Consider the following 16,970-nt stretch of genomic DNA (forward strand, 5'->3'; position numbering starts at 1 on the left):
ATTGGTACATAAATACATCCTCCCAGGGTGTTCTCTAACTGGTTCTGAGTGAGTGGCTGGGTTCCGGAGAAAAGACCCAAATCTAGACCTGAAACTGAGTCCAGTGGGATTGTGGGTCCCTCCCTAATAGCACCCTATCGCCTATATAGTCAGAGTAGTGCACCATGGTCCATAGGGCTCTGGACAAAAGTAGTGCACTACACACTGAGTATCCCAAACTTTAAAAACACCTTCCTAATATTGAGTTGCACTACCCCCCTTGCCCTCAGAACATCCTCAGTTCGTCAGGACATGGACTCTAAAAGGTGTCGAAAGTGTTCCACAGAGATGCTGGCCCATGTTGACTCCAATGCTTCCCACAGTTGTGTCAAGTTGGCTGAATGTCCTTTGGGTGGTGGACCATTCTTGACACAAACCGGTGCACCTGGCACCTACTACCAAACTCTGTTCAAAGGGCACTTTTGTCCCTCTTTTGCCTTTCCCATTCACCCTCTGAATGACACACACACACAATCCATGACTGAATTGTCTCGAGGCTTAAAAATCCTTCTTTAACCGGTCTCCCCCCCTTCGTCTACACTGAATGCAGTGGATTTAACAGGTGACATCAATAAGGGATCATAGGCTGACTAGGTGAATCCAGGTGAAATCTATGTTATGGCTAGTGCAGGGGTACTTCATGTTTTGTATACTCAATGTACAGGAAATAAGGTGGACGACGCCTTTTGTGCCCAGCTGGACGACGCCTTTTGGGATGTAATATCAGTATATGAGGCATCTGTCTTCCCCTGGACGGGGGTTTCATCGACCTCCATTAACCCAACTGGCAAGCCTTCCTTCCTTCCTTCTGCCAGTGAACTGACATCAGAACCAGCAGATGGAGTTCACTCTACTGAGATGCTTGTATGAGAGAATTCCTTTGTCACCTCACTGAAACCAGCCTATTTGTCTCTGTCTCTTGCAGGTGAGGGCCAAGCGAGGCCGGGATTACATCCTGAGACACATCCCCAACATGCACAAAGACCTGTTTTCCCTCACCGCCTCGGAGGCTCATCTTAAATACATCAAGGAGTGTGCCCAGCTGGATGATGTTACAGTCCACTACTACAGACTATATAAGGTCAGAGGTCAACCTGGACACACACACACAAACACAAACATATAATTACTAATAAACTTCTATCTCTTCCGCAGGACAAAAAGGATGTGGAGGGTTCCATGACTTTAGGACTGACCTTGCGTGGGATCCAAATATTTCAGGTACAGTAGGAAGGGTGGCTGTGAGGGATAAATGTGTCTAGGTCATGTGTTATTAATACGTATGGTTTCTATGACGATTTATATCATGTTTCTGTTTCTCTCAGAACGTGGGGACAGTGAAAGAGCTCCTGTATGATTTCCCCTGGACCAATGTGGGCAAACTGGTATTTGTGGTGAGTAGAGCCATGGAGATGGTATATACTAAGAGGTAAGGCTGAGACGATGCCAGTATCGCGATACTTGTTAGGATCGTGGCAAGGAAATGTCAGAAGTCGGACGTCATTAGGCACTTTGAGGGCCTAGGAGAGTCTCTCTATTTCTGGAAGTTCTGTTTCTTTCTCTCATGATCCCAGCGATGACGTCTTTGAAACTTGAAGCCAGTCTTGACTTATGGCAGTGGTTAGAGAGAGTTCAGCTCCTACACAGACTACTATAGTTGTGGAAATAGTGACACAGAGCTCCTCTTCTCTGTTGGGTCTTACCCCTAGCTGCTACAGTCACTTCACTACCAAAAGGCAGGGGCTCGCAGGTGATTTTATTTGGGACCACAAGTTAAAAAAAAATGTTTTTATTGTTGGACAGAAAATGTTTAAACTACAGAAAATCATCTCAAATCAATTTCAATTTTGGAAATCTGTTCCAAAGTATTCCCATGCACAATAGATAGGGGCGTGGATCAGAAAACCAGTCCAGTATCTGGCTTGACCACCCTTTGCCTCATGCAGCACGACATATCTCCTTCGCATAGAGTTGATTAGGATGTTGATTGTGGAATGTTGTCCCAATCCTCTTCAATGGCTGTGCGAAGTTGCTGGTTATCGGCGGGAACTGGAACACGCTGTCGTACACCGATCCAGGGCATCCCAAACATGCTCAATGGGTGACATGTATGGTGAGTATGCAGACCATGGAAGAACTGGAACATTTTCAGCTTCCAGGAATTGTGTACAGATCCTTGCAACAAGGGTCCGTGCATTATCATGCTGAAACACGAGGTGATGACAGCGGGTGAAGGATCTCATCACGGTATCTCTGTGCATTCAAATGGCCATCGCTAAAATTCTATTGTGTTCGTTGCCTGCCCATACCATAACCCCACCACCACCATGGCGCACTCTGTTCACAACATTGACATCTGCTAACCGCTCGCCCACACAATGCCATACACGCTGTCTGCCATCTGCCCGGTACAGTTGAAACCTAAATTCATCTGTGAAGAGCACATTTCTCCAGCGTGCCATTGGCCATCGAAGGGGAGCATTTGCCGGTGTTCATTTCTCTACCATAAGCTGCCTCCAATGTTGTTTTAGAGAATTTGGCACTACATCCAACCAGCCTCACAACCACAGACCACGTGTAACCTTGCCAGCCCAGGACCTCCTCATCTGGCATATTCATCTGAGACCAGCCACCCGGACAGCTGATGAAACTGAGGAGTATTTATTTCTGTAATAAAGCCCTTTTGTGCAAACTTCTCTTTGTGCTCAGGTGCATTGTCATGCTGAAACAGGAAATGATCTTCCCCGAACTGTTGCCACAAGAATCACAGAATTGTCTAGAATGTAATTGTATGCTGTAGTGTAAAGATTTCCCTTCCCTGGAACTGAGGGGCCCAAACCATTAAAAACACCCCCAGACCATTATTCCTCCTCCACCAAACTTTACAGTTGGCACAATGTATTCGCAGGTAGTGGTCTCCTGGCATTTGCCAAACCCATATTAGTCCGTCGGACTGCCAGATGGTGAAGCGTGATTAATCACTACAGAGAACGCATTTCAACTGCTACAGAATCCAATGGCAGCGAGCTTTACCCCACTCCAGCCGACGCTTGGCATTGCGTATGGTGATCTTAGGCTTGTGTGCAGCTGCTCGGCCATGGAAACCCATTTCATGAAGCTCCTGATGAACAGTTTCTGTTCTGATGTTGCTTCCAGAGGCCGTTTGTAACTAGGTAGTGAGTGTTGCAACTGAGGACAGACGATTTTTACATGTTCTGCGCTTCAGCACTTGACAGTTCTGTGAGCTTGTGTGGCCTACCACTTTGCGGCTGAGCCGTTGTTGCTCCTAGACGTTTCCACTTTACAATAGCAGTACTTACATTTGACCTGGGGCAGCTCTAGCAGGGCATAAATTGGATGAACTAACTAGTTGTAAAGGTGGCACGTGTTTCATAACAGGTGTATGCTTGTCAATCATTAGCATGAATAATTTTACAAATACTTCCAGTGCTGCATCTGGATTCACTTCCTCATTCACATCTGGATTCGCTTCCTCATTCACATCTGGATTCGCTTCCTCATTCACATCTGGATTCACTTCCTCATTCACATCTGGATTCACTTCCTCATTCACATCTGGATTCACTTCCTCATTCACATCTGGATTCACTTCCTCATTCACATCTGGATTCACTTCCTCATTCACATCTGGGTTCACTTCCTCATTCACATCTGGATTCACTTCCTCATACATTTCAGACCCACATACATTTTTTACATCTTCAACAAAAGAGTCCTGAGAACATTTTGTATGATCTCTTTAATAATTATCCAAACTTTGGCACTTTGGCTTTCCTTGTTATGGTCACTACAGCCAATGCGAACTGATATGGCTTTGTAGCAAAGCTCTGCAGAATTAGTGACGATATGATCGATACAACTGGATGTTGCAGAACCAACACTATTGGTATACACTCTAGTTGGTTTAGTGATAACCTGAGTCATATTACTGGCATTAGTCATGGATAGAAACTACCCTGTGGGAGGATAGCTAGTTGCCAACTAGTCAATGTTCAGGTCAACCAGAAAACGAACATCTGTTGACACCAAACACACTATCAAGCAGGTGAATAGTACAACAACAAAACAAAAAAATACAAAAATCAACATGTCAGTTTAAGCTAGAGATCTGTTTTATGTCGTGCATCTGCTGTGACAGAGCTAGAGCTGTGTTTGTTAGACCACGAGACATCCCGCAAATCTGTGTTCTCACAAAATCATCTGTGTTGTCGAACAGTTTGGCCAACAAACTATTATGACCCCTATAGAGAAAGATGACTCTCACGAACAAGATGGTGTTCTCCGCTTTGATCTTCTGCATGGAACTCGTCTGAATTTGGTTCAGTTGATCTGCCAACTTCTGTCTGTAGCATCCAAACAGTTTGGCCTACACACTAGTATGACCCCTCCGTGTAAAGGTGAGACTCTCACGAACACAAACATGCCAGTTGTTGTTCTCTAGGACACCCACAGGCCTCTCGACTCGTCTGAAGGTCCCCTGATATCAGTTGAAAAGGGCTAAAAATAAGGTGTTAAATACATGTTTTCTGATCTTTCTTATATCTCTCAGAAAGAACCAAAGGGAGTGACATGTTAATCAGGAAGGTTCATCAGGCAGGTGATTAGGTCTGATGATGCGCTTAACGATGGTGACAGGTGTGTGTAATAATGAGCAGCCTGACTACCTCGGGCGCCGGAGGGGAGTGGGAGTATACATGACATTTGTTCTATGTAGTGAATCTGTTATTCAATGCTTTTGTATAGGCTAATAGCAGTAAGGCCAAATACCATTTTTAATTTTCTTTTAAATCAATACGTCAAGGGGTCTTAAGATTTAAAATCACATAGCCAAATGGTATGACCTTCTTAAAACAATTCCATATAGCCTAGTAGACACTCCCCAAGCTTAGACACGGCTGAAACTCACATGGTTTAATAATAAAGTGATCTTCAATGCATCTAAAACTTATAACATTGTTTTGAACCAAATACATTCTCAAAGAACTAAACCTCAACTGGAGTTGTGTGTGAAGTGTGTGACCGTTGAGGAAGCTAATCTCCTCGTTATAACATCGGATGGTCAATTATGGTCAAGTCATATTGACAAAGTAGTTGTGAAGATGGGGAGGGCTATGTCTGTTTATAAAAAAAGATGTTCTGCGTTTTTGACACAAATCAACGGTACTAGTTGTTTAGACTGTGGTCTTGTCCCATCTTGATTACTGTCCGGTAATGTGGTCAAATGCAGCAAACAAAGACCTAACAAAGCTGCAGCTGACTCAAAACAGAGCAGCACGCCTCGCCCTTAACCTCACATACAGAACGAACGACAACAGCAGCGTGCCATTCTTTCCTGGTTGAGTGTTGAAAAGAGATGAACTGCTTCTCTTAGTTTTAATGATAAATATTACTGTGATGAAAATTCCAGATTTTTGTCTGCGTAATCAAATAGCGTTCTGATCAGAATGTTAAAATGTAATTCACAGCAGCGCACCGTAATATACAGAGCCATGATCACATGCAATTCCCTTCAATCTCCAATTACTCAAACAGCAAAATGACCTTTTAAAAATCGGATGAAACAGCATCTCATGGAACGCCGAGGACTGTAAAGAGACACACACTTTTGTTTGTTTTATTGTTTATATATATTTTTTATTAATGCTCATATATTTTTTTGTATTATTGCTTATCGTATTTTGAGTTTGCTTGACTGTCCTCGTCTATCACTGTATCAGTGTTTTGTTACTTGTCATTCTTTGTGTTGTTTGTGGACCCCAGGAAGAGTAGCTGCTGCTACAAAAGCTAATGGGGATCCTAATAAACTAATAAGAAAACTTTGAAACGTGTCTGCAGTTGGGTTTGTGTCTTGTTTTGGTTGTAAGATGGGGGGGGCGCAGAATAGTTTTCAAAGAAGAGACGGTTCTGCCCCCCCATTGTGTGTTTTTGCCTGTGGGGATATCTGGCTCTCTGGCGAAGTGTCTGAATCCTCTCATGTATATCCCTCTGCAAACAAACTGATCATTCAAAAAGATGCAACACTCACACTGGTGTCTGTTGAATCACACAGGATCGTCGCTCCATTAGTATCTCAGACACCAAGATCTTCCATGATCATAGTGTTACGTCAGCTGGATGACGTGTAGATAGCATAGATAGCATAAAGATATCCTACAAGGATTCTAACTCCTATTCCTCTCTCTCTTGTCTGTTTTCAGGGTAAGAAGTTTGAGATCCTGCCGGATGGTCTCCCGTCGGCCCGTAAACTGATCTACTACACCGGTTGTCCCCTGCGGTCCCGCCACCTCCTACAGTTACTCAGCAACAGCCATCGCCTCTACATGAACCTGCAGCCTGTTCTCAAACAAGTCCGAAGGCTGGAGGAGAACGAAGGTACATTACATACCTGGACACACCTACCTGGCCATGCTGCCATCTTGCCATACTGGAGAAATTTGACTCCCAGGATTCTCCTGGTGTCTCTGTGTAATTCAGCATTCCTTCCCTTAGCCAGTTGTAATGTTGATATTTACATTTGAATCATTTAGCACACACTCTTTTCCAGAGTGACTTATAAAAGCAATTAGGGTTAAGGGCCTTGCTCAAGGGTACATACAGATTTTTAACCTAGTCTGCTCTGGGATTTGACCCAGCTACCTTTTCGGTTACCTGACCAATGCTCTTAAACCACTAGGCTACCTGCCGTCACATATACCTGTAGGGCATATCCACGATTCCTTAGGAGTGAATTTTCTATTCTGACCAGCTCCTGTGAGGCTCTTTATCTGTGGTACTGCTGTGGTACTGGTGTGTTTACGGACATATTCAATCAATCCCTATACCAGTCTGCTGTTCCCACATGCTTCAAGAGGGCCACCATTGTTCCTGTTCCCAAGAAAGCTAAGGTAACTGAGCTAAACGACTACCGCCCCGTAGCACTCACTTCCGTCATCATGAAGTGCTTTGAGAGACTAGTCAAGGACCATATCACCTTCACCCTACCTGACACCCTAGACCCACTCCAATTTGCTTACCGCCCAAATAGGTCCACAGACGACGCAATCTCAACCACACTGCACACTGCCCTAACCCACCTGGACAAGAGGAATACCTATGTGAGAATGCTGTTCATCGACTACAGCTCGGCATTCAACACCATAGTACCCTCCAAGCTCGTCATCAAGCTCGAGACCCTGGGTCTCGACCCGCCCCTGTGCAACTGGGTACTGGACTTCCTGACGGGCCGCTCCCAGGTGGTGAGGGTAGGCAACAACATCTCCTCCCCGCTGATCCTCAACACGGGGGCCCCACAAGGGTGCGTTCTGAGCCCTCTCCTGTACTCCCTGTTCACCCACGACTGCGTGGCCACGCACGCCTTCAACTCAATCATCAAGTTTGCGGACGACACAACAGTGGTAGGCTTGATTACCAACAACGACGAGACGGCCTACAGAGAGGAGGTGAGGGCCCTCGGAGTGTGGTGTCAGGAAAATAACCTCACACTCAACGTCAACAAAACTAAGGAGATGATTGTGGACTTCAGGAAACAGCAGAGGGAACAACCCCCTATCCACATCGATGGAACAGTAGTGGAGAGGGTAGCAAGTTTTAAGTTCCTCGGCATACACATCACAGACAAACTGAATTGGTCCACTCACACTGACAGCGTCGTGAAGAAGGCGCAGCAGCGCCTCTTCAACCTCAGGAGGCTGAAGAAATTCGGCTTGTCACCAAAAGCACTCACAAACTTCTACAGATGCACAATCGAGAGCATCCTGGCGGGCTGTATCACCACCTGGTACGGCAACTGCTCCGCCCTCAACCGTAAGGCTCTCCAGAGGGTAGTGAGGTCTGCACAACGCATCACCGGGGGCAAACTACCTGCCCTCCAGGACACCTACACCACCCGATGTTACAGGAAGGCCATAAAGATCATCAAGGACATCAACCACCCGAGCCACTGCCTGTTCACCCCGCTATCATCCAGAAGGCGAGATCAGTACAGGTGCATCAAAGCTGGGACCGAGAAACTGAAAAACAGCTTCTATCTCAAGGCCATCAGACTGTTAAACAGCCACCACTAACATTGAGTGGCTGCTGCCAACACACTGTCATTGACACTGACCCAACTCCAGCCACTTTAATAATGGGAATTGATGGGAAATGATGTAAATATATCACTAGCCACATTAAACAATGCTACCTTATATAATGTTACTTACCCTACATTATTAATCTCATATGCATACGTATATACTGTACTCTACATCATCGACTGCATCCTTATGTAATACATGTATCACTAGCCACTTTAACTATGCCACTTTGTTTACTTTGTCTACATACTCATCTCATATGTATATACTGTACTCGATACCATCTACTGTATGCTGCCCTGTACCATCGCTCATTCATATATCCTTATGTACATATTCTTTATCCCCTTACACTGTGTATAAGACAGTAGTTTTGGAATTGTTAGTTAGATTACTTGTTGGTTATCACTGCATTGTCGGAACTAGAAGCACAAGCATTTCGCTACACTCGCATTAACATCTGTTAACCATGTGTATGTGACAAATAAAATTTGATTTGATTTGTCTAACCCTCTGTCTATCCCTCCTCTCCAGACAAGAAGCAGTACCGTGAGTCGTACATCAGCGATGCGTTGGAGCTGGATATGGACGGGCTGGACAAGCGTTCCCGGGCCAGCGGCAGCAGCGCCGGCAGCACCGTGTCTCACCTCAAACGCCTTTCTCGCCACTCCACCGCCAGCCACAGCAGCTCACGAACCTCTGGGGTGGAGACAGACAGTTTCCTGGCCCCTGGAGGGGCCCTACACAGGGCCCTGAGAACCTGCAGCTCTTCAACTACTAGCCATGGGAGCTCACACACCTCGGGGGTCGAGAGCGGGGGCAAGGAGCGGATTCTGGACGATGATGGTAAGGCAATCAATTGCACACACGGCAAGGGACACGCACACGGCAAGGGACACGCACACGGCAAGGGACACGCACACGGCAAGGGACACGCACACGGCAAGGGACACACACACGGCAAGGGACACGCACACGGCAAGGGACACGCACACGGCAAGGGACACGCACACGGCAAGGGACACGCACACGGCAAGGGACACGCACACGGCAAGGGACACGCACACGGCAAGGGACACGCACACGGCAAGGGACACGCACACGGCATGGGACACGCACATGGCAAGGGACACGCACACGGCATGGGACACGCACACGGCAAGGGACACGCACACGGCAAGGGATACGCACACGGCAAGGGACACGCACACGGCAAGGGACACGCACACGGCATGGGACACGCACACGGCATGGGACACACACACGGCAAGGGACACGCACACGGCATGGGACACGCACACGGCAAGGGACACGCACACGGCAAGGGACACGCACACGGCAAAGGACACGCACACGGCAAGGGACACGCACACGGCAAGGGACACGCACACGGCAAGGGACACGCACACGACATGGGACACGCACACGGCAAGGGACACGCACACGGCAAGGGACACGCACACGGCAAGGGACACGCACACGGCAAGGGACACGCACACGGCAAGGGACACGCACACGGCATGGGACACGCACACGGCATGGGACACGCACACAGCAAGGGACACGCACACTTTGTTTTGTCATCCCTTCTCCCCTGCTCCACTAGTGATCATCACGGGCCCTCTGTCTGTCTGACTGTCCACCCCAGAGATTAATATTAGTGTCTGTCTGTCTGACTGTCCACCCCAGAGATTAATATTAGTGTCTGTCTGTCTGACTGTCCACCCCAGAGATTAATATTAGTGTCTTTCTGTCTGACTGTCCCCCCAGAGATTAATATTAGTGTCTGTCTGTCTGACTGTCCATCCCAGAGGTTAATATTAGTGTCTGACTGTCTGACTGTCCCCCCAGAGATTAATATTAGTGTCTGTCTGACTGACTGTCTGACTGTCCCCCCCAGAGGTTAATATTAGTGTCTGTCTGTCCGACTGTCCCCCCAGAGATTAATATTAGTGTCTGAATGTCTGACTGTCCCCCCAGAGATTAATATTAGTGTCTGAATGTCTGACTGTCCCCCCAGAGGTTAATATTAGTGTCTGTCTGTCTGACTGTCCCCCCAGAGATTAATATTAGTGTCTGACTGTCCGACTGTCCCCCCAGAGATTAATATTAGTGTCTGACTGTCTGACTGTCCCCCCAGAGATTAATATTAGTGTCTGTCTGTCCGACTGTCCCCCCAGAGATTAATATTAGTGTCTGAATGTCTGACTGTCCCCCCAGAGATTAATATTAGTGTCTGAATGTCTGACTGTCCCCCCAGAGACTAATATTAGTGTCTGTCTGTCCGACTGTCCCCCCAGAGATTAATATTAGTGTCTGACTGTCTGACTGTCCCCCCAGAGATTAATATTAGTGTCTGTCTGTCCGACTGTCCCCCCAGAGATTAATATTAGTGTCTGAATGTCTGACTGTCCCCCCAGAGGTTAATATTAGTGTCTGTCTGTCCGACTGTCCCCCCAGAGATTAATATTAGTGTCTGTCTGTCCGACTGTCCCCCCAGAGATTAATATTAGTGTCTGAATGTCTGACTGTCCCCCCAGAGGTTAATATTAGTGTCTGTCTGTCTGACTGTCCCCCCAGAGATTAATATTAGTGTCTGACTGTCCGACTGTCCCCCCAGAGATTAATATTAGTGTCTGACTGTCTGACTGTCCCCCCAGAGATTAATATTAGTGTCTGTCTGTCCGACTGTCCCCCCAGAGATTAATATTAGTGTCTGACTGTCCGACTGTCCCCCAGAGATTAATATTAGTGTCTGACTGTCCCCCCAGAGATTAATATTAGTGTCTGTCTGTCCGACTGTCCCCCCAGAGATTAATATTAGTGTCTGACTGTCTGACTGTCCCCCCAGCGATTAATATTAGTGTCTGTCTGTCCGACTGTCCCCCCAGAGATTAATATTAGTGTCTGAATGTCTGACTGTCCCCCCAGAGATTAATATTAGTGTCTGAATGTCTGACTGTCCCCCCAGAGATTAATATTAGTGTCTGTCTGTCTGACTGTCTGACTGTCCCCCAGAGATTAATATTAGTGTCTTTCTGTCTGACTGTCCCCCCAGAGATTAATATTAGTGTCTGACTGTCTGACTGTCCCCCCAGAGACTAATATTAGTGTCTGTCTGTCTGACTGTCCCCCCAGAGATTAATATTAGTGTCTGAATGTCTGACTGTCTGACTGTCCCCCCAGAGATTAATATTAGTGTCTGAATGTCTGACTGTCCCCCCAGAGATTAATATTAGTGTCTGAATGTCTGACTGTCCCCCAGAGATTAATATTAGTGTCTGAATGTCTGACTGTCCCCCAGAGATTAATATTAGTGTCTGACTGTCCCCCAGAGATTAATATTAGTGTCTGAATGTCTGACTGTCCCCCAGAGATTAATATTAGTGTCTGTCTGACTGACTGTCCCCCCAGAGATTAATATTAGTGTCTTTCTGTCTGACTGTCCCCCCAGAGATGAATATTAGTGTCTTTCTGTCTGACTGTCCCCCCAGAGACTAATATTAGTGTCTGACTGTCTGACTGTCCCCCCAGAGATTAATATTAGTGTCTGTCTGACTGACTGTCTGACTGTCCCCCCCAGAGGTTAATATTAGTGTCTGTCTGTCCGACTGTCCCCCCAGAGATTAATATTACTGTCTGTCTGACTGTCCCCCCAGAGACTAATATTAGTGTCTGAATGTCTGACTGTCCCCCCAGAGATTAATATTAGTGTCTGTCTGACTGACTGTCCCCCCAGAGATTAATATTACTGTCTGTCTGACTGACTGTCCCCCCAGAGATTAATATTAGTGTCTTTCTGTCTGACTGTCCCCCCAGAGATTAATATTAGTGTCTGACTGTCTGACTGTCCCCCAGAGATTAATATTAGTGTCTGTCTGTCTGACTGTCCCCCCAGAGATTTTATATTAGTGTCTGTCTGACTGACTGTCCCCCCAGAGATTAATATTAGTGTCTTTCTGTCTGACTGTCCCCCCAGAGATGAATATTAGTGTCTTTCTGTCTGACTGTCCCCCCAGAGATGAATATTAGTGTCTTTCTGTCTGACTGTCCCCCCAGAGATTAATATTAGTGTCTTTCTGTCTGACTGTCCCCCCAGAGATGAATATTAGTGTCTTTCTGTCTGACTGTCCCCCCAGAGATGAATATTAGTGTCTTTCTGTCTGACTGTCCCCCCAGAGATTAATATTAGTGTCTGACTGTCTGACTGTCCCCCCAGAGACTAATATTAGTGTCTGTCTGTCCGACTGTCCCCCCAGAGATTAATATTACTGTCTGTCTGACTGACTGTCTGACTGTCCCCCAGAGGTTAATATTAGTGTCTGTCTGTCCGACTGTCCCCCCAGAGATTAATATTACTGTCTGTCTGACTGTCCCCCCAGAGACTAATATTAGTGTCTGAATGTCTGACTGTCCCCCAGAGATTAATATTAGTGTCTTTCTGTCTGACTCTCCCCCAGAGATTAATATTAGTGTCTGACTGTCCCCCCAGAGATTAATATTAGTGTCTGAATGTCTGACTGTCCCCCCAGAGATTAATATTAGTGTCTGACTGTCCCCCAGAGATTAATATTAGTGTCTGAATGTTTGACTGTCCCCCAGAGGTTAATATTAGTGTCTTTCTGTCTGACTGTCCCCCAGAGATTAATATTAGTGTCTGAATGTCTGACTGTCCCCCAGAGATTAATATTAGTGTCTGACTGTCCCCCAGAGATTAATATTAGTGTCTGTGTGACTGACTGTCTGACTGTCCCCCAGAGGTTAATATTAGTGTCTGTCTGTCCGACTGTCCCCCAGAGATTAATATTAGTGTCTGAATGTCTGACTGTCCCCCAGAGGTTAATATTAGTGTCTGTCTGTCTGACTGTCCCCCAGAGATTAATATTAGTGTCTGACTGTCCGACTGTCCCCCCAGAGATTAATATTAGTGTCTGACTGTCTGACTGTCCCCCCAGAGATTAATATTAGTGTCTGTCTGTCCGACTGTCCCCCCAGAGATTAATATTAGTGTCTGACTGTCTGACTGTCCCCCCAGAGATTAATATTAGTGTCTGACTGTCCCCCCAGAGATTAATATTAGTGTCTGTCTGTCCGACTGTCCCCCCAGAGATTAATATTAGTGTCTGACTGTCTGACTGTCCCCCCAGAGATTAATATTAGTGTCTGTCTGTCCGACTGTCCCCCCAGAGATTAATATTAGTGTCTGAATGTCTGACTGTCCCCCCAGAGATTAATATTAGTGTCTGAATGTCTGACTGTCCCCCCAGAGATTAATATTAGTGTCTGTCTGTCTGACTGTCTGACTGTCCCCCCAGAGATTAATATTAGTGTCTTTCTGTCTGACTGTCCCCCCAGAGATTAATATTAGTGTCTGACTGTCTGACTGTCCCCCCAGAGACTAATATTAGTGTCTGTCTGTCTGACTGTCCCCCCAGAGATTAATATTAGTGTCTGAATGTCTGACTGTCTGACTGTCCCCCCAGAGATTAATATTAGTGTCTGAATGTCTGACTGTCCCCCCAGAGATTAATATTAGTGTCTGAATGTCTGACTGTCCCCCCAGAGATTAATATTAGTGTCTGAATGTCTGACTGTCCCCCCAGAGATTAATATTAGTGTCTGACTGTCCCCCCAGAGATTAATATTAGTGTCTGAATGTCTGACTGTCCCCCCAGAGATTAATATTAGTGTCTGTCTGACTGACTGTCCCCCCCAGAGATTAATATTAGTGTCTTTCTGTCTGACTGTCCCCCCAGAGATGAATATTAGTGTCTTTCTGTCTGACTGTCCCCCCAGAGACTAATATTAGTGTCTGACTGTCTGACTGTCCCCCCAGAGATTAATATTAGTGTCTGTCTGACTGACTGTCTGACTGTCCCCCCCAGAGGTTAATATTAGTGTCTGTCTGTCCGACTGTCCCCCCAGAGATTAATATTACTGTCTGTCTGACTGTCCCCCCAGAGACTAATATTAGTGTCTGAATGTCTGACTGTCCCCCCAGAGATTAATATTAGTGTCTGTCTGACTGACTGTCCCCCCAGAGATTAATATTACTGTCTGTCTGACTGACTGTCCCCCAGAGATTAATATTAGTGTCTTTCTGTCTGACTGTCCCCCAGAGATTAATATTAGTGTCTGACTGTCTGACTGTCCCCCAGAGATTAATATTAGTGTCTGTCTGTCTGACTGTCCCCCCAGAGATTTTATATTAGTGTCTGTCTGACTGACTGTCCCCCAGAGATTAATATTAGTGTCTTTCTGTCTGACTGTCCCCCCAGAGATGAATATTAGTGTCTTTCTGTCTGACTGTCCCCCCAGAGATGAATATTAGTGTCTTTCTGTCTGACTGTCCCCCCAGAGATTAATATTAGTGTCTTTCTGTCTGACTGTCCCCCCAGAGATGAATATTAGTGTCTTTCTGTCTGACTGTCCCCCCAGAGATGAATATTAGTGTCTTTCTGTCTGACTGTCCCCCCAGAGATTAATATTAGTGTCTGACTGTCTGACTGTCCCCCCAGAGACTAATATTAGTGTCTGTCTGTCCGACTGTCCCCCCAGAGATTAATATTACTGTCTGTCTGACTGACTGTCTGACTGTCCCCCCCAGAGGTTAATATTAGTGTCTGTCTGTCCGACTGTCCCCCCAGAGATTAATATTACTGTCTGTCTGACTGTCCCCCCAGAGACTAATATTAGTGTCTGAATGTCTGACTGTCCCCCCAGAGATTAATATTAGTGTCTTTCTGTCTGACTGTCCCCCCCAGAGATTAATATTAGTGTCTGACTGTCCCCCCAGAGATTAATATTAGTGTCTGAATGTCTGACTGTCCCCCCCAGAGATTAATATTAGTGTCTGACTGTCCCCCCAGAGATTAATATTAGTGTCTGAATGTTTGACTGTCCCCCCAGAGGTTAATATTAGTGTCTTTCTGTCTGACTGTCCCCCAGAGATTAATATTAGTGTCTGAATGTCTGACTGTCCCCCCAGAGATTAATATTAGTGTCTGACTGTCCCCCCAGAGATTAATATTAGTGTCTGTGTGACTGACTGTCTGACTGTCCCCCCCAGAGGTTAATATTAGTGTCTGTCTGTCCGACTGTCCCCCCAGAGATTAATATTACTGTCTGTCTGACTGACTGTCTGACTGTCCCCCCCAGAGGTTAATATTAGTGTCTGTCTGTCCGACTGTCCCCCCAGAGATTAATATTACTGTCTGTCTGACTGTCCCCCCAGAGACTAATATTAGTGTCTGAATGTCTGACTGTCCCCCAAGAGATTAATATTAGTGTCTTTCTGTCTGACTGTCCCCCCAGAGATTAATATTAGTGTCTGACTGTCCCCCCAGAGATTAATATTAGTGTCTGAATGTCTGACTGTCCCCCCAGAGATTAATATTAGTGTCTGAATGTCTGACTGTCCCCCAGAGATTAATATTAGTGTCTGAATGTCTGACTGTCCCCCAGAGATTAATATTAGTGTCTGACTGTCCCCCCAGAGATTAATATTAGTGTCTGAATGTCTGACTGTCCCCCCAGAGATGAATATTAGTGTCTGTCTGACTGTCCCCCCAGAGATTAATATTAGTGTCTGTCTGACTGTCCCCCCAGAGATTAATATTCGTGTCTGTCTGACTGTCCCCCCAGAGATTAATATTCGTGTCTGTCTGACTGTCCCCCCAGAGGTTAATATTACCTTCTGTCTGACTGTCCCCCCAGAGATTAATATTAGTGTCTGTCTGACTGTCCCCCCAGAGATTAATATTCGTGTCTGTCTGACTGTCCCCCCAGAGGTTAATATTAGTTTCTGTCTGACTGTCCCCCCAGAGATTAATATTAGTGTCTGCCTGACTGTCCCCCCAGAGGTTAATATTAGTGTCTGTCTGACTGTCCCCCAGAGGTTAATATTAGTGTCTGTCTGACTGACTGTCTGACTGTCCCCCCAGAGGTTAATATTAGTGTTTGTCTGACTGTCCCCCCAGAGGTTAATATTAGTGTCTGTCTGACTGTCCGTCCCCCAGAGGTTAATATTAGTGTTTGTCTGACTGTCCGTCCCCCCAGAGGTTAATATTAGTGTCTGTCTGACTGTCCGTCCCCCCAGAGGTTAATATTAGTGTTTGTCTGACTGTCCGTCCCCCCAGAGGTTAATATTAGTGTCTGTCTGACTGTCCGTCCCCCCAGAGGTTAATATTAGTGTTTGTCTGACTGTCCCCCCAGAGGTTAATATTAGTGTCTGTCTGACTGTCCCCCCAGAGGTTAATATTAGTGTCTGTCTGACTGTCCGTCCCCCCAGAGGTTAATACTAGTGTCTGTCTGACTGTCCCCCCAGAGGTTAATATTAGTGTCTGTCTGACTGACTGTCTGACTGTCCCCCCAGAGGTTAATATTAGTGTCTGTCTGACTGTCCCCCCAGAGGTTAATATTAGTGTCTGTCTGACTGTCCGTCCCCCCAGAGGTTAATATTAGTGTCTGTCTGACTGTCCCCCAGAGGTTAATATTAGTGTCTGTCTGACTGTCCGTCCCCCAGAGGTTAATACTAGTGTCTGTCTGACTGTCCCCCAGAGATTAATATTAGTGTCTGTCTGACTGTCCCCCAGAGGTTAATATTAGTGTCTGTCTGACTGTCCGTCCCCAGAGATTAATATTAGTGTCTGTCTGACTGTCCCCCAGAGGTTAATATTAGTGTCTGTCTGTCTGACTGTCCCCCAGAGATTAATATTAGTGTCTGTCTGACTGTCCCCCAGAGGTTAATACTAGTGTCTGTCTGACTGTCCCCCCAGAGGTTAATATTAGTGTCTGTCTGACTGTCCCCCCAGAGGTTAATATTAGTGTCTGTCT

General features: G+C 46.2%; 1 protein-coding gene across 1 annotated transcript in view; it reads left to right on the forward strand.

Annotated features, from left to right (window-relative positions):
- The window catches only part of LOC118369039 (FERM domain-containing protein 6-like), a 60,069-nt gene that overhangs the window by 33,319 nt on the left and 9,780 nt on the right, over nt 1-16,970 (forward strand). Inside the window, exons 7-11 of the mRNA XM_052496516.1 lie at nt 965-1,120; nt 1,195-1,260; nt 1,365-1,433; nt 6,258-6,432; nt 8,670-8,981. Coding sequence (XP_052352476.1) covers nt 965-1,120; nt 1,195-1,260; nt 1,365-1,433; nt 6,258-6,432; nt 8,670-8,981 — 778 coding nt within the window. The remainder of the gene's footprint in view (nt 1-964; nt 1,121-1,194; nt 1,261-1,364; nt 1,434-6,257; nt 6,433-8,669; nt 8,982-16,970) is intronic.

Source organism: Oncorhynchus keta, chromosome 35, assembly GCF_023373465.1.
Source record: "Oncorhynchus keta strain PuntledgeMale-10-30-2019 chromosome 35, Oket_V2, whole genome shotgun sequence".
Lineage (NCBI taxonomy): Eukaryota > Metazoa > Chordata > Actinopteri > Salmoniformes > Salmonidae > Oncorhynchus > Oncorhynchus keta.